Source organism: Cervus canadensis, chromosome 18 (genome assembly GCF_019320065.1).
Source record: "Cervus canadensis isolate Bull #8, Minnesota chromosome 18, ASM1932006v1, whole genome shotgun sequence".
NCBI lineage: Eukaryota > Metazoa > Chordata > Mammalia > Artiodactyla > Cervidae > Cervus > Cervus canadensis.
The window spans coordinates 36,605,194-36,622,159 of record NC_057403.1 but is presented as its reverse complement, the minus strand read 5'-3'; the positions used below and the strand labels follow the sequence as shown (position 1 = coordinate 36,622,159).

Here is a 16,966-nt window from a genome sequence, read left to right as displayed (position 1 = left end):
CCACCCAAGAGCACCTCACACCAGCTTCCAGGGCCCCTGACTATGCTGGGCATCTTCATGCTGAGCAGAACTGTCCTCGCCTGTCAGAGCCTTGCTGCCCTCAGACACTGGGAACACAAACCCATCTGCCAGGGGTGATTCTCTGACCAGGGAGGTTGGAGGTAGAGGGAGGTATGTGTCAGGATCTGTGGCCCTGGGTGCCTTCAAAGGCCTGGGGACGTGGTACCCTGAAGGCCCAGGACCTTGAGGATTTGCTGCCTAGGGTACCCGTGATGCTAGTTGTCTTTGACCTTGGGCCCCCATACACCTAGTTGCTGCTGACTCTAGGCCCTGTGACCCTGGACCAGCTTTAGTATGTGGTCCTCTCTACCCACTTGCTTGGATGGGTACCTGTGGCATGCACTGCCGTTAGGACGTGGCACACGACCTTCCCTCCACGTGGGTTCCTGTTTCTGTTTCCCAGCTCTCCACGTCCCCCCCTAGGGATGTTGCATTCTAATGGAGGTGACTGGTAGCTTCTGCCAGGTAACTCTGCGGATCAGGAACATCCTCCTTCAGGTCAGCTGCCCCTCCCTTCCTCTCTCCCTCATGGCTCCCTGTCATCCTCTATCATAGCCAGTCTATTACTTACCTCTTTCCTTATCCCGGGCCTGTCAAACCAGTTGGGGCTAAGGCATCAGAGACCCCTCTCCAAGCTGACATAGATCTCTTCCCCAGCCCTCTCCGGGAAGCAGGGTCGTGTTGTGGTTAGACCTACAGGCACTGGAGGCAGCTTCCTGGTTCAAATGTCTCTACTTTTTATCTGCTGGGTGACCCTGGGCAAGTTGCTTAACCTCTCTGTGCATCATCTGTATAATAAGGCAATCAAAATACTACAAGGTTTTTGTGAGGGTTAAATGAGCTCATGTGTGGGGAGTGCTGGGCCTGGCATACAGTAAACCGTCAAGGAAGGTTAGCCATCAAGGGTGCTGAACCAGCTGCTTCTGAATCTCCTTGAACATCCATCGTCCATGTCTAAGAATGTGTCCTGAGAGAGTGGCCAGGCATCTTGTCCAAGCCCAGGTGACCCCGTCCACGAACTACACCCAAGTCTGTCCCTGGCCTCCCGCCCCAGCAGAGGAAACGCTGCTCACAATAGATGCCAAAACCCCCACACTCGAAGTGTGTCTGTGCAACATGGCCCATAGGTGCCCCCAACCCCCATACCTGCCCCAGCCCAGCTGCCTCCCAGGGCCCGAGATAGGATGGAGGGGCTGCTTAATGAGAGGGTGCAGGTCTCTGCCTAATCCCAGGGGCAGCTTGGAGAGGTCAGATTTCTTCTATTTATAGTGAGACTTCTTTACCATTATGGACCATCTCTAATTAAGGAGCTCTTTTATTATGTTTTCTTTATGTTCTCTTCATGTGGATGACTGGAAAAATAAATGAAAGGGAAAACCATGGTGTTGCGGTTAGGAAAAACTGCTGGAGAGAACAGGCTTCGAGGTCACTGCCTCGTTGGCATGACTGGGGTGTCCTAGGGCGTCAGAACAAGACACGGCCTTTCTCAGGCGTGGTTACGGAGTGTCCAAGGGGCAGGGCGCCCACAGCTATGGGAACTGGCTGGAGCCCGAACCATTGCTTTGCCATTGGCTCCCTGGGTGCCCTCAGGTAGCTCCTACCTCTCCAGGCCTCACTGTGGCTGTTAGTCGCTCAGTCGTGTCTGACTCTTTGCGACCCCTGGCCTGTTTCCCACCAGGCTTCTCTGTCCGTGGAATTCTCCAGGCGAGAACACTGGATTGAGTTGCCATTCCCCTCTCCAGGGCCAGGCCTCACTACCTTATCTCAGTTCCTGGTGGGCTGGGCTGCACAGGCCCCCTAGAAACACCAAAGGATCAGGAGAGGCTGAGGCCCGGTTCTGCCTGCCCTGGGACCCCGGACCTCTGACCCCAGGCCTTTTGGAGCCCAGGGAACCACTGCCCCTCCTCCTCCCACTGGAGGGCGAGGAGCCCAGAGTAGAGACAAGAGGGATGCTGTCTGGCCCGGAAACTGTCCCCATGGAGAGGAAGGGGTTAAGGTGGTCATCGTGGTCCCTGAGTTGCAGTCCCAGAGCTCCCTAGGCACAAGTCCATTTGAGGAGGGTGGCCTGACACCCTCGCTGTGGAGCAGGGCTGGAATTATTTTAAACTGGGTGGAACAGAGGACTTGGTGTCTCTGTGGTCTGTGGCCTGTGCACGTGGCGAGGCCGTGGTGGGAGGGACACCAGGGGCCCAGCTCTCAGCCCTCATCTGACCCCCCAAGGGTCATGCAGGGGTGGTGCCCTTCCTCCACCCCGAAGGTCTGCTTGACTCCCCTCAGGCCAAGTGGGCAGGGAAGGTCGGTCCAGAGGTCCTGGCCTGAGGCACTTGAGCAAGTCAAGGCAGATGCTTAGGGGTTGGCTCAGAGGCCACGGTAATGACGAGAGGCTGAGGCTGGATCAAGGTCACTCAGGCCGAGGGAGTAGGAACATCCTGTGAGATGGAAAATCTCAGGAGAGGATACATGCGGGGGGCAGGAGGGACTTTGGAGGAATGGGGGCGGGGCGTCCACTGCTGTTAGACTTGAGCCAGAGCAGCTGGGTTCAAGCCCCGGCCTGGTCAGTTACCAGATGTGGTGTGACCTTGGGCAAGTTAGACAATCTCTCTGTTCTTCCACTTACTCACCTGTAAAATGGGGGTCATAATAGTAACTTACACCGAGGACCACTGAGAAGGTTAAAGGGGTTAAGCGGGAAACACTTAGAACCCTGCCTGACACTTTGCAGGCCCCTGTGGCTCAGACTGGCCCCAGCCCTGCTGTGTCCCTCAGTGAATAGACAAGGACAGTTGATCTCCTGCAACCCCCTTTCCCCCGTGAGTGGCAGGAAAGGAAGGATGGATCCCCGCCTCAGAGCTAGTAGTGAGGCCAGTCCTGGCTGCTTCACTACCCAGAGGTATGGCCTCCAACAAATCACTGGGCTTCTCTGAGCCAGTCCCCGCACTGGCTGTGTGGGGGTGATGATTCCCGCCTCCAGGGTCATTTGAGGACTGGTGGGAGAACAGAAGGAAAGACCCAGCCTGGGGCTGGCATGCTACGATGCACAGTTCCTCCCCTGAGGCCTCAGTGACTCATTAGTGTAGCAAGGGACCCTAGGACCAATATAGCATGTGTTGCCAGTTTCAGTTCCTTGATTTCTCACCAGTCCGCCCCCTCCCTGCCAATCCCACCTCCTTGACCTTGTTCAGGCCCCTTAGCCATCAGTTCTGACCCTTCACACTCAGAATGAACTTTATAACATATAAATCAGAGCTTGGGACTCTGCCTACCACTGTCTCTGGCTCCCCAGTGTCCTCAGGGGAAGGTTCAGATGCCTTGACCTGATCTGTTAGGCCGGTGTGACCTGTCCCTGCCTGCTCCCCACCACCATCCCCAAAACTGCCTTCAGCATGCACTACATAGGAGCTACGTGGAGTGAATTGTTCCCTGGACACCACCTGGCACTTTTCTGTCTCCAACTTTCCTGTATGGAGTTTATCAAATGAGCTGGACTTGGCCTCTGCAAACCCCGCCTTCTCTCTAGTCTCACCTCCACCTGTCGGAAAACCTCTCAAGCACGCTCCAGATCTTTTCCAGCCACCCTCACGTAATCAAGTGTCTGTCCTACTTTGACCTCGTCTTGCCTCACCACAGAAGCCAGCAGTGGGACAAGGAGGTTGTGGGGGGCCTGTCTTGTTTTTCTTGCTCCAGCTCACCCTCCACTTGCCAGTCCATCTCTTCGGGGATGGACTAGGGAGGAGGCGTGAGGTAGAGAGAGAAGCAAGAAGGACTTCCTTTTAAATTTTTATTCATTTATTTATCTTTGGCTGTGCTGAGTCTTCGTTGCGGCAAGCAGGGGCTTCTGTCGTTGCGGAGAACGGACACCAGGCATGCTGGCTTCAGCATTTGTGGCAAAGGGCTTAGTTGCTCCATGGTATGGGGGATCTTCCAGTACCAGGGATCAAACTGGTGTCCTCTGCATTGGCAAGGAGATTCTCAACCACTGACCACCAGGAAAGTCCCAAGAAGGTCTTTCTTGCTGCTGCAGCTGGGCCTTCATCCTGGCCTTCTCTGTGACTGATGTGAAACTTCTGGATCTTTCTCAGCTGGGTGCTTGCATGGGTTCCTCAGAGCTCCTCTTCATGCCCTCCCCAGTAGGAACCTCCAGTTGCAGTTCTCTGGAATGGGGTTCACCTCCTCCAGTGGCCATTTGTGACCTATGCCAGCCTCTTTCTGTCACTGCCCCTCACCTGGAAGGAAGCTCTGTTGGACAAGATCCCGTTATGATAAGCCCAGGTCAGCTCCCTCTGTTGAGGATTTGGGAGTGTGGAGCGCACACTTTGTAGGCATCTGTCAGCCACTGTGAGAGGTTTGGATGTTAGCATTCTAAGAATGTGGGGAATGCCGCAGAGGGTTTGAGGCAGGGCAGTGAAATGATACATGTCTACTGTACCGGTCTTAAGGACAGTGGCCTTTCTCCTGGATGGAGCTATGGAGGACAGGAGAGCTGGCCAGCTTGAAGGTGGAGCTGATAGAATTGCCACTGGTTTGCACGTGAGGGGCAACAAAAGGAGAAGAGTCCAGTGTTTTGGGTGAGTAACTGGGTGAATGGAGGTGCCCGTCACTGAAAGAAGTCCAGAGTGGAGCAGGTTGAAGGGGCAGACATCAAGAGCTCATGTCTTGATCCTGCAACATTTGAGATGCCTGTCAGGTACCTAGTGGAACTATCAGGAGGCCAATATAAATGCAAGGCCTCCACCAGCCCATATGGTGCCTTTGTGCAGAGGCGGGAAGGGCATCCTTTCCTTCAGGCAAAGGTGGCCTCCTGCCAGGGCACACGGCTGGGTGAGCAGAGCACAGCTGGACCTCAGCCCTGTGGGTCCCCTTGGCCGCCCACCTGCCCTTGTGTGGTAAACAGACTCCCGAGCTCTGGGCGGCAGCTCACATCCGGAGGCAGCTCACAGGCCTGGAGCTCAGGGGAGCATGTGGGGCTGTGGAGGAGCCACAGCTGATGGGATGCTTATTTGGATGCTGGTGGGAAAACGACTCCCCAGCCAACGTGGGGAAGAAGGACCTGGGGTGTGCCTTTGTGGATGAGAGCCTTTCTCTCCGGGTCAGAGCTGTCCTTCTCATCCTGCAGGTGAGGCCCCGCTGCTGCCCTGCCAGGCTGAGTAGCTGTGGGCCCCTCGCTCCTGTCTTCTCTGGGCTCATCCTGGGGAATGCCACGCATCTCAGGGTGAGGAAATCTTGTTCTCTCTCCTCTCACTTTCCATCCTTGACGCAGGTGCATTGACCTCTGTCACCGTACTGATGTCTGTAGTGTCTCCCAAGGGGGGTCTGTAAACAGATTAAGCACCAAGCTGTGGGGAGGGACATTCAGAGTGCCCCTGTGCACCCAACGGGGGAGGAACAAGCCACAGAGACCATAATGGCAGGAGAAGCAAATAGCCAGGCATTTGGCAGAGGGATGGTTGGCATCAGACTGCCTGGATTCCAATGCAGAGCCAGTTCTTACCAGCTGGCTGACCTCAGCAAGTCCATTACCAGCGTTGAGCCTCAGTTTACCCTGTAAAATGAGGATAATAATAGTATCTACCTCATAAGGCTGTGGTGAGGAATGAATGAGTTCTTTCACATAAAGCACTTAGCACAGTACTTCAAATTGTAAACACCCACTCCATCAATATTAGCTTACGTGGTGTATTCTAGAAAAGCCCTTCCCAGGGGAATGCCAAGGCCCCCTACTAGTTGCTGACCTGACCAAAGCAGGGAGGACAGGAAGTGGCAAGCGGACTTGCTGAGCTGGTAAAGCTGGGAGCTGCTTCCTGCCTCCCCAGATTGGGCACCCGAGGGCTCGCACCCCCAGATCCCCCAGAGCTGGGTGGAGGTCAAGCTTGAGTCATAGCCACTGAGCAGGGACTCTCCCCTTTGCAAACACTTCCAGGGAAGGCAGTTTCATGACTCCTCAGGACCCATCCAGAATTGCACAGCCCACATCTTCTGTATTTTCCTGCGGTTGCACATGAACCCTGAGAGGTCTGATCTTACACGTGAGTCCTTTTCTGTCTTCAGAGCAAAAAGGGACGTGAACTTGGTATAGGAATCTTTGTGATGCCTCCCCAGACCTTCTCTTAAGCCTCTATGGGGTCCTAAGCCCCTATAACATCTGATCAGTGCCTTAGACTCTTCTTCCAGAAAAAAACAGTCTCCCAAATATGTGCTCACAAGCCAAATTTTGCAAGTTTCCTCCTCTTTTCGGAAAGGTCCCTGATTTGACTTGGTGATTAGGCTGGTGGGCTCTGCAGCTGAATTTTCTGGGTTCCAAGGCTGCTGCTTTTATTTACTGACTGAGACCTTTAACATGTCATGTGCTATCTCTGAACCTTGGTTTTCTTATCTTTAAAATGGAAGCGGCATTATGGACATGGGGAGAGGGGAGGAGAGGGTGAGATGTATGGGAAGAGTAACATGGAAACTTACATTCCCATATGTAAAATAGATAGCCAAGGGGAATTTGCTGCATGGCTCAGGAAACTCAAACAGGGGCTCTGTATCAATCTAGAGGGGTGAAGTGGGGAGGGAGATGGGAGGGAGGCTCAAAAGGGTGGGAATATATGTATACCTATGGCTGATTCCTGTTGAGGTTTGACAGAAAACAACAAAATTCTGTAAAGCAGTTATCCTTCAATAAAAAAATAAATTAATAAAAAAAAAAGAAAAAAATGGAAGCAGCAATGGTGGTTCCTTCATAAGGTTTTGAGAGGGTTAAATGTAGGGTGACTAACTCGCCCCATTTGGGACTTCTCATTATTATTAACTGTTTATTTTTATCTATTTATTTGACTGTGCCTGGTCCCAACTGCGGATCCAGCACACAGGATCTTTGATCTTCATTGCAGCAGGTGGAATTTTTAGTTGCGGCATGTGAACTCTTAGCTGCAGCATGCAAGCTCTTAGTTGTGGCATGTGGGATCTGGTTCCCTGACCAGGGCTCAGACCCAGACCTCTTGCATCATTGGGAGTGCAGTGTTAGCCACTGGACCACCAGGGAAGTTCCTGGGACTTTTCCATTGTTACACCGGAAGTCCCACTTTTAGGGGAGTCTCTCAGTAGTGGACAAACCAGGACAGTTGGTCACCCTGGAAAATTATATAATGCCCAGAAAGCAGTTATCCCAGTGCAGGCAGTTCACCCAAGTCCCCTCATTCTCAGCAGATACTGCTGGGCTTTTTCCTGATTAATCCATCTGATAGAACTGTTGCCCTGGGGATCAGGAGTCCAGGACTCAGTTCACCACTTTGTCCCCGTCCTGCTTTAATGGGCTCCTGGGCAAACCTCCAGCCTCCCTGGGCCTCAGTTTGCTCACCCATCAAACAAGAGAGATGAACTTGAGAGTCACTGGGGATTCTTCCCACTAAAGCCTATGAGATTTATTCAGGGATGCTCTCCCAGTGTCTGGTAAGGCAGCCTTGAACGTGGATGGCATAGGTATGCACTTGCCTGCTTGACATGTCAGTGAGAAAAGCCCACGTGTATTCTAGGAACACAGTCTGCCCAGGGAGAAGCCTAGATTGGAAATTTCCTTGGCACCTGTCCTCAGCCACACCTCCTCCTTAGGGCTGAGAAAACGGGGAGAACACGGAGACCCTCTTCAGTCCTGAGAATTAGGTAGCCTAGCATTTCAGACCCAGCATCTAGAACAGAACTTGAAACATGGACGGTGCCTGACACATTTATTTGCAAGGTGAATGGACACGGTTGTCGGGTGAATGAACCAGAATAGGCAGGGAGGGGGAAGTAGTGCCCTCCAGGGGTGACCAACATGGATTCCCACTGAACAGACCATGGATCCCAACCCCAAGAGTGCCCCTCTGAGGTGACCCAGCTACTCCCAGACCCAGGGGCTCTAGGGGGTCTCACTGAAGGGGTCAATCCGGGAAAGAGCTGCCAGAAAGGTTACTAACAAAGTCCCTACTGCATCCCTTATGTTACATGCTACCATGTGGCTCCTATTCATTTTATTCCTCTTTCTGTTTCTTGGAAAATGGGAGCTGGATCTGCAAAGCCACAGGATCCCTTCTCGCCACTGCCCCAACACCTGACCTGGGCTGTCTCCTGACCCTTGACATTGAACACACATCCACTCTGGAATTAGGCATAGAGATTAAGGCAGTTTTCAAAAATTTAGAGCAACAGATTATTTTCCTGAAGAAATAAATGCATTCCTCTTACTAAGAAGAGCTCTCAAGGAAGCTGAACATTATGTCCAAGGTACCAACTTCCTCATAAGGAAAGTTGGAGAGGCGCTCTGCCCTTCAAGCCTTAGCATCTAAGGTGAAAACATGCAGGTTTGGATTGATTTCTCACAAACCGTGTGTTTGTAAAAGGAAAATGTCCAGCACACCCAGCATCTATACGAGGACACCTCGGGGCTCCTCCTGGCTGCAGAGAGACAGACCTTAGGTGACACAGAGGGTGCCCTGAGGGGACCCCTCCCACCTCTGGTGATGGAGTGCCCCTGATTCTGCACCAGCTTTGTTGTGGCCTGCATCCACCAGACTCTACACCCACAGGGCGGGGGCTTGCTGTGTCTTGTCCACTTGCTCTGAGCTCTGCACTACCCATTCCTGGACCTGGCCTGAGCAGACGTTCCCCAGATGCTTCCAGAATTTTATTGAGTTGCCCCTGTAGCCTGGGTAGTGACAAATTTACATGCCAGGCACACACAGATCTGTTGGTGAAAGCACTCCCTCCTCCCAGCCATCTCAGAAGCGAGGCCTGTGGAGAAGGGCATGTGTCACTCTGGGCCCTGGGCTCCCAGCCAGCCGGCTCCATTGGTCCCAGGGCTGACAGTCCGTCAACTCACCCAGAGCCCAGAGCCAGCCACACGCAGCCAGCGGGGAGTTGGCGGCCCTGTTTCTCCCTCCCTTTGACCCCTTCCCCCACTCTGACAGGTAGAGCACCTGGCTGGTCAGCCAGTGTTCCAGGTGCCAGAGACACAAGAGAGGCAAGGACCCTACTTGGGAAATCTCATTATTGAGGTGCACAGAGAAAGAGGCTCACCTTTGCTTCTCAAAGAGATAAGGTGAGTTACCCAGAGAAATGGACATTTGCCCCTGTGGCCTCTGGCATCCATCCTCCCTTCCCTTGGCACCCTGTTCACATTTTATTGGGATGCCCATCCTTCCCCTGGCAGCCTGTGGATGTCCCACCAGCCCCCAGCTGTATGGTGGGCCTTGACTGAGTGAAATGAGTCAGCACATCTGTCTGCCTGGCCCCAGTGATTGGCTCAGGGGTAGACCTCAGACCCAAGCTGGGTCAACCAGACCAGGGGAACTTTTGAAGGGCCCCTGAGACATGTTATCTTAATCATCTGGAGAAAGACCTACTGATTTGTCTGAGTGGTCAGAGCACAGACATGGGGGCATGGGTTTGGAACAAATTTGTCCCATTTGCGGTTTTGAGTGTGACCAGGCTGGGGATGAGGTCCAGAGGCAGGCAGGCCTGAGAGGATTCCGGGGTGATGGAGACACTGCCCTGCTCGGCTGGAACATCGGCTTCCTCTGGACTCTGAGGCTGCAGGAACCACCCCACTCTGTTGTGTTAGTTTGGGCTGGGTTATCTGTCACCTCCAGCTGAGAGCATGCTAGCTGATCTCACTAAACAGTAAGTTCCAATGAGGTTGCAAGGTCAAGACTGGGGCTGCCTGGGTTCAGGAGAATGAGGGCTAGGCAGCTAGTTGGTGACCCATTCAGGGACCCGTAGCCTTGCACCCCCAGCCCAGGAGAGGTGGGAAAGCACCCTCAATCAGACAGAGGAGCCAAGGGGCAGCGGGTCTGGTGAGGGGAGGGCTGGTGCTGGGATCCCTCACCTCCAGCCTGGCTGGGGCTCCCTCCCTTTAACTCTGCCTGACTGGTAAATGCAGAGTGCAGTCCACTTAAAGAAATCAGAGCAGCTGCCACTTCAAAGCAGGAAAGATGTGTGTAGGTGGGTGGGGAGGAGGCGGGTAATTATGCAGGGAAAATAGTTTTCTTGATATTCTTCTGGAAATGTGCGTGGAGCAGAGAGAGCAGCAGGAGAGATGACAGGAAAGGGGAAATGTATTAATAGAGGCTGTGCGCTGTGCCTCTCCAAAGGGCCACGGAGTACAGTGTGCTTACCCCATGCTTGTCGGATCATAGCATCCTTTTTCACGTGGCATCTGAGACTCCATGGATACTCCTGGTGTGGGACTTCATCTAGGGGTTGACTAAAGGATTTCTTGGGAATGACTGAGTCCTCCTTTTGCGCGTGTTTGTACAATGCAGTGACTCTTCCTCATGACTAGAGGGGCTGGGCGCCATTTGCTTTGCACATTGGGACTTCTCTTGCTCTGACGAAGGAAAAGTGAAAGTTGCTCAGTCATGTCCGACTCTGCTACCCCATGGACTATACAGTCCATGGAATTCTCCAGGCCAGAATACTGGAGTGGGTAGCTGTTCCCTTCTCCAGAGATCTTCCCAACCCAGGAAAAGGGATCTGAACCCTAGCAGGGGAGGGGGCCGCAGTGTGCCCAGGAGAGGGACCCGCACAAGCCATCTCCTTGCCCCTTTAGGGATCTGCCCACTGATTCCACATACCTAGAATGCCTCGGGTGGCAGAGAAATGAATGCCCCTGAACTGTGAGAAGCAGCTCTGAGTCTGTGAATGTTGGATACGGATAATTACCTAGCTGTGAGTAAGCTGAACATTTCTTAGGGCTATTTTTACATAATTATAAATATTTGAGGATATTAAACTCCCAGGTTACGCACTGAGGGTATTATCTGAACAGTGGTTGGCTGCAGAGTTGGAAACGCAAACATCTTTTCATTCTTCCCTCCTGGAACACTTAGATTATTTAATGGGATTCAAAAGAAAAAAAAAGTGAAAACTCAGTTGAGGGAAGGGGAAAAAAAAAACCCTGGAAGCAAAGTCAGCTGCTTATATTTCTAAATAGCTCTAAATCAAAAAAGAAAGAGGACTGTGACCACTTCACTTAATTGCGGTGGGTTTGTGATGCACTTTCTCTATGGGTTAGAAAAGCAGTTACCATCAGACAACCTACTTGCGCCTCCATTGTGAGAAAATGTTCCCTTTAATGGGGCCAGCACACCAAGCCGGGGCCCTTTAAACCACTAAAGGCTTCCGGGAGCTTTCTCACATGTGTAGCTCCTGGGTGTGTGCTGAGAGCCCAAGGCTCCCTCCTTCCAAAGCACCCCGTCGTGGTGCTGGGGGTTCTTGACAGGAGAGGGGTCCTGCGAAGAAGTAGCAGCAGTGGAGGGAGGTCGGGGGCACGGGCGAGGGCTCTGCTGTCCTGGCCTCTATCCAGAGGCCCTGGGGTGCTTTGGGGCCTGCCCAGTGTCCCCCTCTCCCACCCCCATCCAGCGAAGTCTCACATCTCACCTGCTCCCCTCTGCCGTCCTCCCACCACAGGCACCATCCCTGTAGAAACTGCTCGCCTCTCTGTCCATCTCCTACTTTATTAACCCGCCCCCTCCCACCACAGCTTCCCCACAGCCCCTGGGGGTTGTTGCTCATTCTCCAGCCCCCCCTCCCCAAACACCCCTGAAGACCATGGCTCCTGGGCCCTTAAACAAAGCCCCCAACCTACCTCTGAGGCTCTTTCATGCTGTCCCCCCACTTCCCAGTCCTTGCTCTGGGCCCTGACTCACTCTTTCCCACTTCAAAGACCCGTCCTCATCCTGGGTAACTTTTATGAGGTGTGAATGCCCCGTCCCACCATCCAGGTCACAAGTTTCCTTGATGCCCCTCCTCTTGCTGCAACCTCCAGGCTGCTGTGTCGACTGGACCCCGTACAGTCTTGGCCACACCCAGCATTCTATGTCCCTCTCAGGAGGTCTCTGGTCAGCAGCCCTGAGGATTTGGTGTCCCCTCGTTTCCAGCTGGGACCCTGTGTCTATCCCATTACCTCCCTCTGGGGCCCCCGAAGCCCATCATCTGCTTCCCTGGCTCCAGCTGCTGCCGTCTAAGACCCCTGCTTGGGCAGGGAGCCGCTGCCTGGTGACCCTACTAGCCATGCTGGTGGGAACCCCACCCGGGTTCCCTCCTACTCCCCCACCCCACCCCACCCCTGCTTCTGTCCCTAGTTTCTCCCATCACAGTGAGACACCCATGAAGACATGTTAATGTACAAATTCTTCCAAGTAAAATAACCAGGGCTTCCTTTTGCTTGAGTTGTGAGCAACCTGCAGGGTCATCTTCCGAGTCCCTGGGGCATCCCTGCTTGCTTCTGCGGGGTGCAGTGGGGGTGGTGGGTGGTGATATCATCCAAAGCGGGGGCGATCTGGGAGGCTGTGCTCCCCAGACGATGCATCCAGCTATCCACGCTGGACCCCTCGCCAGCTCCCTGTCCTTGGGTCAGGGAGCGGGAAGAGGGTGGAGATGAGGGGGACGAACCCACAGGTCTTAGCTCCATCTGGAGTTCCGTGCCCCAGTGCCAGTGGGACCCGGGCGCCCTCTAGAGGCAGTGCGAGCCCTGAATGTGCAGCACACACCCAGGAGGGCACTGGCTTAAAGAGCCTGCCCATCAATTAGAAAAAGTACCCCCATAAATGTGGTCAAAGGACAGGAACAGAGACATTTGAAATGAAACACAAACACTCAATAAAACATTAAGATGATGTTTACATAGGCAGGATCTGTTGCAAGCCTTTATATGCATCAACTCCTTTAAATCTCAAAAGCATTACTAGGGAGTATTCCTATCCCACAGATGAGTAAACTGAGGCACAGGAGGCAAAGTGACTAGCTCAAGGTTATAAAGTAAGTGGCATGGCCAGTATCTAACCCTGCGGCCTGGCACCAGAGTCTAGGACCTTTCTCATGACACCAGACTTGTTCTCAGCATGTGAAAAAACATATGCTCTGGCTAAAAAGTGAAGTGTAAATTAAAACTATTTGGTAAATTAATTTATTCTACAAGTATTTATTGGATGCTTATTGTGAGCCAGGCCCTATTTCAGATGCAGGGGAACAGATGCCAAAACATACAAAACTTTAAGCTTACACTCCAGTGGGAAGAGACAGACAGTGAACATGAAACCATATTCTATGGCATGGGGTAGGGCATGGGGGAAAATAGCAGGGTATGGAGGAGGGGGCCTGTTTAAATCAGATGTCAGCTGAACCTCTTTGAGAAGGTAACACTTGAGCTGAGACCTAAAGAAAGGGAAGGAGGGAGCCTGGTGGTTGTCAGTGAGAGGAGCGTTGGTCAAGTACCTGAGGTCAGTGCTGAAGGCGCTGTCTGCGTGGACAGGAGGTGGTGGGCTCCCGTCCCACCTCCCTGGCCCATCACCAGTGCCCAGGCCGTGGGAGGTGTTTAGGGAGGACTTGCCTGCTAACCATTAAGTGAGGAAAATGCCCTGGGCATTTGCTTACTTCTCTGCAACCAGTCCCATGTGACAGCTGACCCCATGTGTCTCAGCAGAGGAGGGTGTGATGTGGGGAAGTAGAAGCGAAGCCCCCACGAATATTTGGGTGGAGATAACTAACCCAGATCTGCCCTTCTCAGCTGGGATGGCAGCAAAAGTCAGCCCTGTGAAATGCGATGAGAGAGGTTTGATGACCAGGGGACCATCCAGCCCAAACCCCAGACTCTGAGGGAGCAGCCCACACAGGGGCCAGAGGGAATTGGGGATGAGTGCGCCCTGCACCTCTCGATGGGCCCAGCGGGGTCGTGGGTGCCCAGGCCTCCATGGTCTCTCTGCCTCTCCAGATCTAGGCGGCACCTGGGATTCACAAGCGAACTTCCCTTAAGTGAGGTCCCTGACAGTTGCCCTGGAGTAGAAGGGCCAGGACATGACTGTTGTCTGCATGGCCTACTTTCCTCCAGAGACGGAAGCCCAGAGGAGGGTCAGGGGTGGCCCTGGAGGAGGCGAACCCAGTTCTTGCCCAGTGCCTGCCACTCTCCTCCTTGCTGCGGCCAAAAGGCCATTCCTTTCACCGCTGGTTTCGCCTCATCACGTCCCTTTGAGATTTGATGACTCACTCTCTATAAATTGCGTGTGTTTCATATGGTGAACTGCCCTGTTGTCAGTGCTGAAAACTTCTGTTGATTCTTGTGTCCCCCTGGGTTCTTTAGAGTCCTGCCTAGGCCACCTTACAAAGGGGTTTTCAAGACGAGCACAAACTGGGCCAGAGCCCTGAACAGAGGGCAGCCAGGAGGAAGGGCCGTTCCGGGGGCCGGCGGGCTTCTCCGTGTCTCTCTCAGGCTCACACAGTCTCTGAGCTTGCTTTGCTCTCTTCTCTCTCCTGACCAACAGTTCCTTGGTTTCTCCTTCACTCTGAGTTTCCTTTCCCGTCTTCTAGCTTCCGCTTCCAGATAGTTTCTGCTTCCTCACATCTGAACATACTGCCGACCTCAACTCCTGACCTCTCCCTCTCCTCCTGTCCGCGTCTGCACCAGCCGCTCACCGCCTCCGTGCTGGACTTCTGCTGTCATGTGCCCAAGCTCGCTCACCCGCTTTTTGCCACAGCGTGCTGTGTGTCTCTGGATGGGTTGTTTTGGCTCACAGTCCTCTCCTGGTCCAATCAGCAGGGCTAAGAAGGGAGGACACGGACGGACCAGCACAGGGCTGCCTCGCCTGCCAGTCTCTGGGTGCTCTTGAGAGTCCTGCGGCAGGCACCACTAAAGACTGTCTGCCAGCGTCCCAGATGCATTCACTGTTTTAATCTGTTTACTCATGCTTGAGTTTCATTTGTTGACCTTTGTTATTATTGCCTAGATATCTCTTAAGGATCCTTAAAAATTCCTCAGCCACCCAGCCTTGGTTCACTGTGGAGGCTCCTACCCAGACGCCTGGCGGAGGGAGGGTCGTTCATAGTAAAACCAACAGTAGATCATTTCCTCCTCCCTCTTTAGTCTCGCCTTTCATCAAAGGGAGGAGGAACCATATTTAATAAACATCATCCATGACTTTAGATCAACGGTCTCCAAACATTGCAATTCTTCCAGAAACGGTATCTCTCTTGCCCTCACAGAAGAGCATGTGGTCAAGAGGAGATTGAATAAAGTCCTTTAATCAGCTGCAGTAGTATTTGAATCATTTAATTTAGGATCTGACAACCACACATTATTTTTTAGGCCAGTTTTAGCCAACCAGGAGAGCTGGCCCAGTCTGACCCATGCTTCATAAATCACCTCCTTGCATAATTGCAGAAAGTTTGGGGAAGAGATTTTTCTGAGGCTTTTCAAACATAATCAAAAACAATTTCCCAGGCTGTGTATGCCTAGCAGGAGTCCTTGGCCGTGCTCCCTTCACACGGCCCTGTAGCTATAGAGCGAGCCCTCGGGCTGGCGGGAGCCAGAGACATGAGGCAGGGAGCTGTCACCCCCCGCAGCCTGTGCTTTTTATTTCTGGCTACAGGTTCGCATGGCCAGGAAAACAAGTCAAATCAAATTAGATGCCAGACACACGCTGCTTACTGCAGCTCACCCTCTACTGCCTCAGACTCTTCAACACCTGCTGAAACCCCCTCACCAGAAAAAATGAAAGAGGAGCTTCTGATTGAAAATAGCACCTGCCAAACACCCCCAGTGTGGCCTATGCCACAGTCACATTAAATCGCTTGTGAAGTCCAGGAAAGAGTGAAATGCAAGACATCCCCCTGTACCTCCCCCCAACCCCCGCCGCCCCCGCTCAGAACCAGTCTGACATCAGCTACATCTGAGCCTCTGGCAGACATCCCCTCTGACCTATCAGGCAGGTGAGGTTGGGCTGAAAAAAAAACCCATGGGACTTCATTCTGTCCCTCCTGCAAGCGACAGCCACATGTCTGCACAAAGGGCTAGATGTTAGACCAGTCTTCCCATTTTTCTCCATCTAGTCCAAGGAAGAAAAGTGGCAGAAAAGAGGCTAGGGGACCAGAGCAGGGCTAGTGGCCTTCCTGGGACCACATAGCCTTCTTAGAGACACAGTTCTGATGAGTAAGTGGCATTAAGAAAGGAGGAATCTGGTGTGGGTCAGTGCAGGCAGGGAATTGTAAGTTTTTTGTGAAGGCAAGTTTTTTAGTTTCTTAGTTGGGGGTTTATTGATGTGAGAATAGAACCATCAACAGCCAAAGTTACAAGGGGGAGTGTCCCTGCAGGGGTCCAGGGAGATCCTGGGCTGGAACCAAATGTGGGAGTCCTCCAAGCCTCCCAGGAACTGTCAGTCACAGGCAGCATCCCCCGGTGTGGACCTGGGGCTGCTCACCCGTCTCCTAGCTCTGGGTCCTACTCCCCCTAAAACCTGAACTCACAAAAGACTCTGGGCTCACGAATTCTAGCCATCACACTTGATCCAGTAGTGTGAGAACGGCTATCAACTAAGGAGATCTCCTTCTGGCTCCTTCATGGGGTGGTCTCCAGGGGACAGAGTGGTTCATGCACTCTTGTCAAAGTCCTGGGCAGTGAGGGCCACTGTCCTATAGGTGTTTGTCAGGAAGCCCCACCCAGAACATCCTCAGAGGGCATCTCAACAACAGCTGTGCCTACTTAAGATGGGAGTTGGGGGTACTTTCCAGGTGGTCCAGTGGTTAAGAATCTGCCTGGCATTGTAGGGGATGAGAGTTCGATCCTTGGTCAGGGAACTAAGATCCCACATACCTCGAGGCAACTAAGCCCACATGCCACAATGAAGTTCCTGTGTGCCGCAATTAAGACCCGACCCAGCCAAATAAATATGTGTATATATATATATATAATGAGGGTGGGGATGGAGCTTGGGGGAGGGCTGCCCCTCATCCCCTGTTGCATCACCATTGCCTGCACCCTCACCCCAATACAGGCCTGACTTTTCCAATTAAACTTTGCCTCTGCCACTCACTGCTGTGTACCCTTTAGCCCCGGTCTGAATTTCTGACCCTCGAAAACAGAACAGGGCTAACATGAGCCCTTCCCTTCCAGGGTTGT

The 16,966-nt window shown here is 53.0% G+C and overlaps 1 protein-coding gene across 2 annotated transcripts in view; it reads left to right on the top strand.

Annotated features, from left to right (window-relative positions):
- The window catches only part of ZFP90 (ZFP90 zinc finger protein), a 160,433-nt gene that overhangs the window by 41,462 nt on the left and 102,005 nt on the right, over positions 1–16,966 (top strand). Inside the window, exon 3 of one of the 2 annotated variants that reach the window (XM_043435482.1) lies at positions 4,497–6,414. The exons of the other annotated variant lie outside the window; for it this stretch is intronic. Coding sequence (XP_043291417.1) covers positions 4,497–4,553 — 57 coding nt within the window. The 3' untranslated portion in view covers positions 4,554–6,414. Of the gene's footprint in view, positions 1–4,496; positions 6,415–16,966 lie in introns of those variants that run through there. 2 annotated transcript variants of the gene reach the window in all.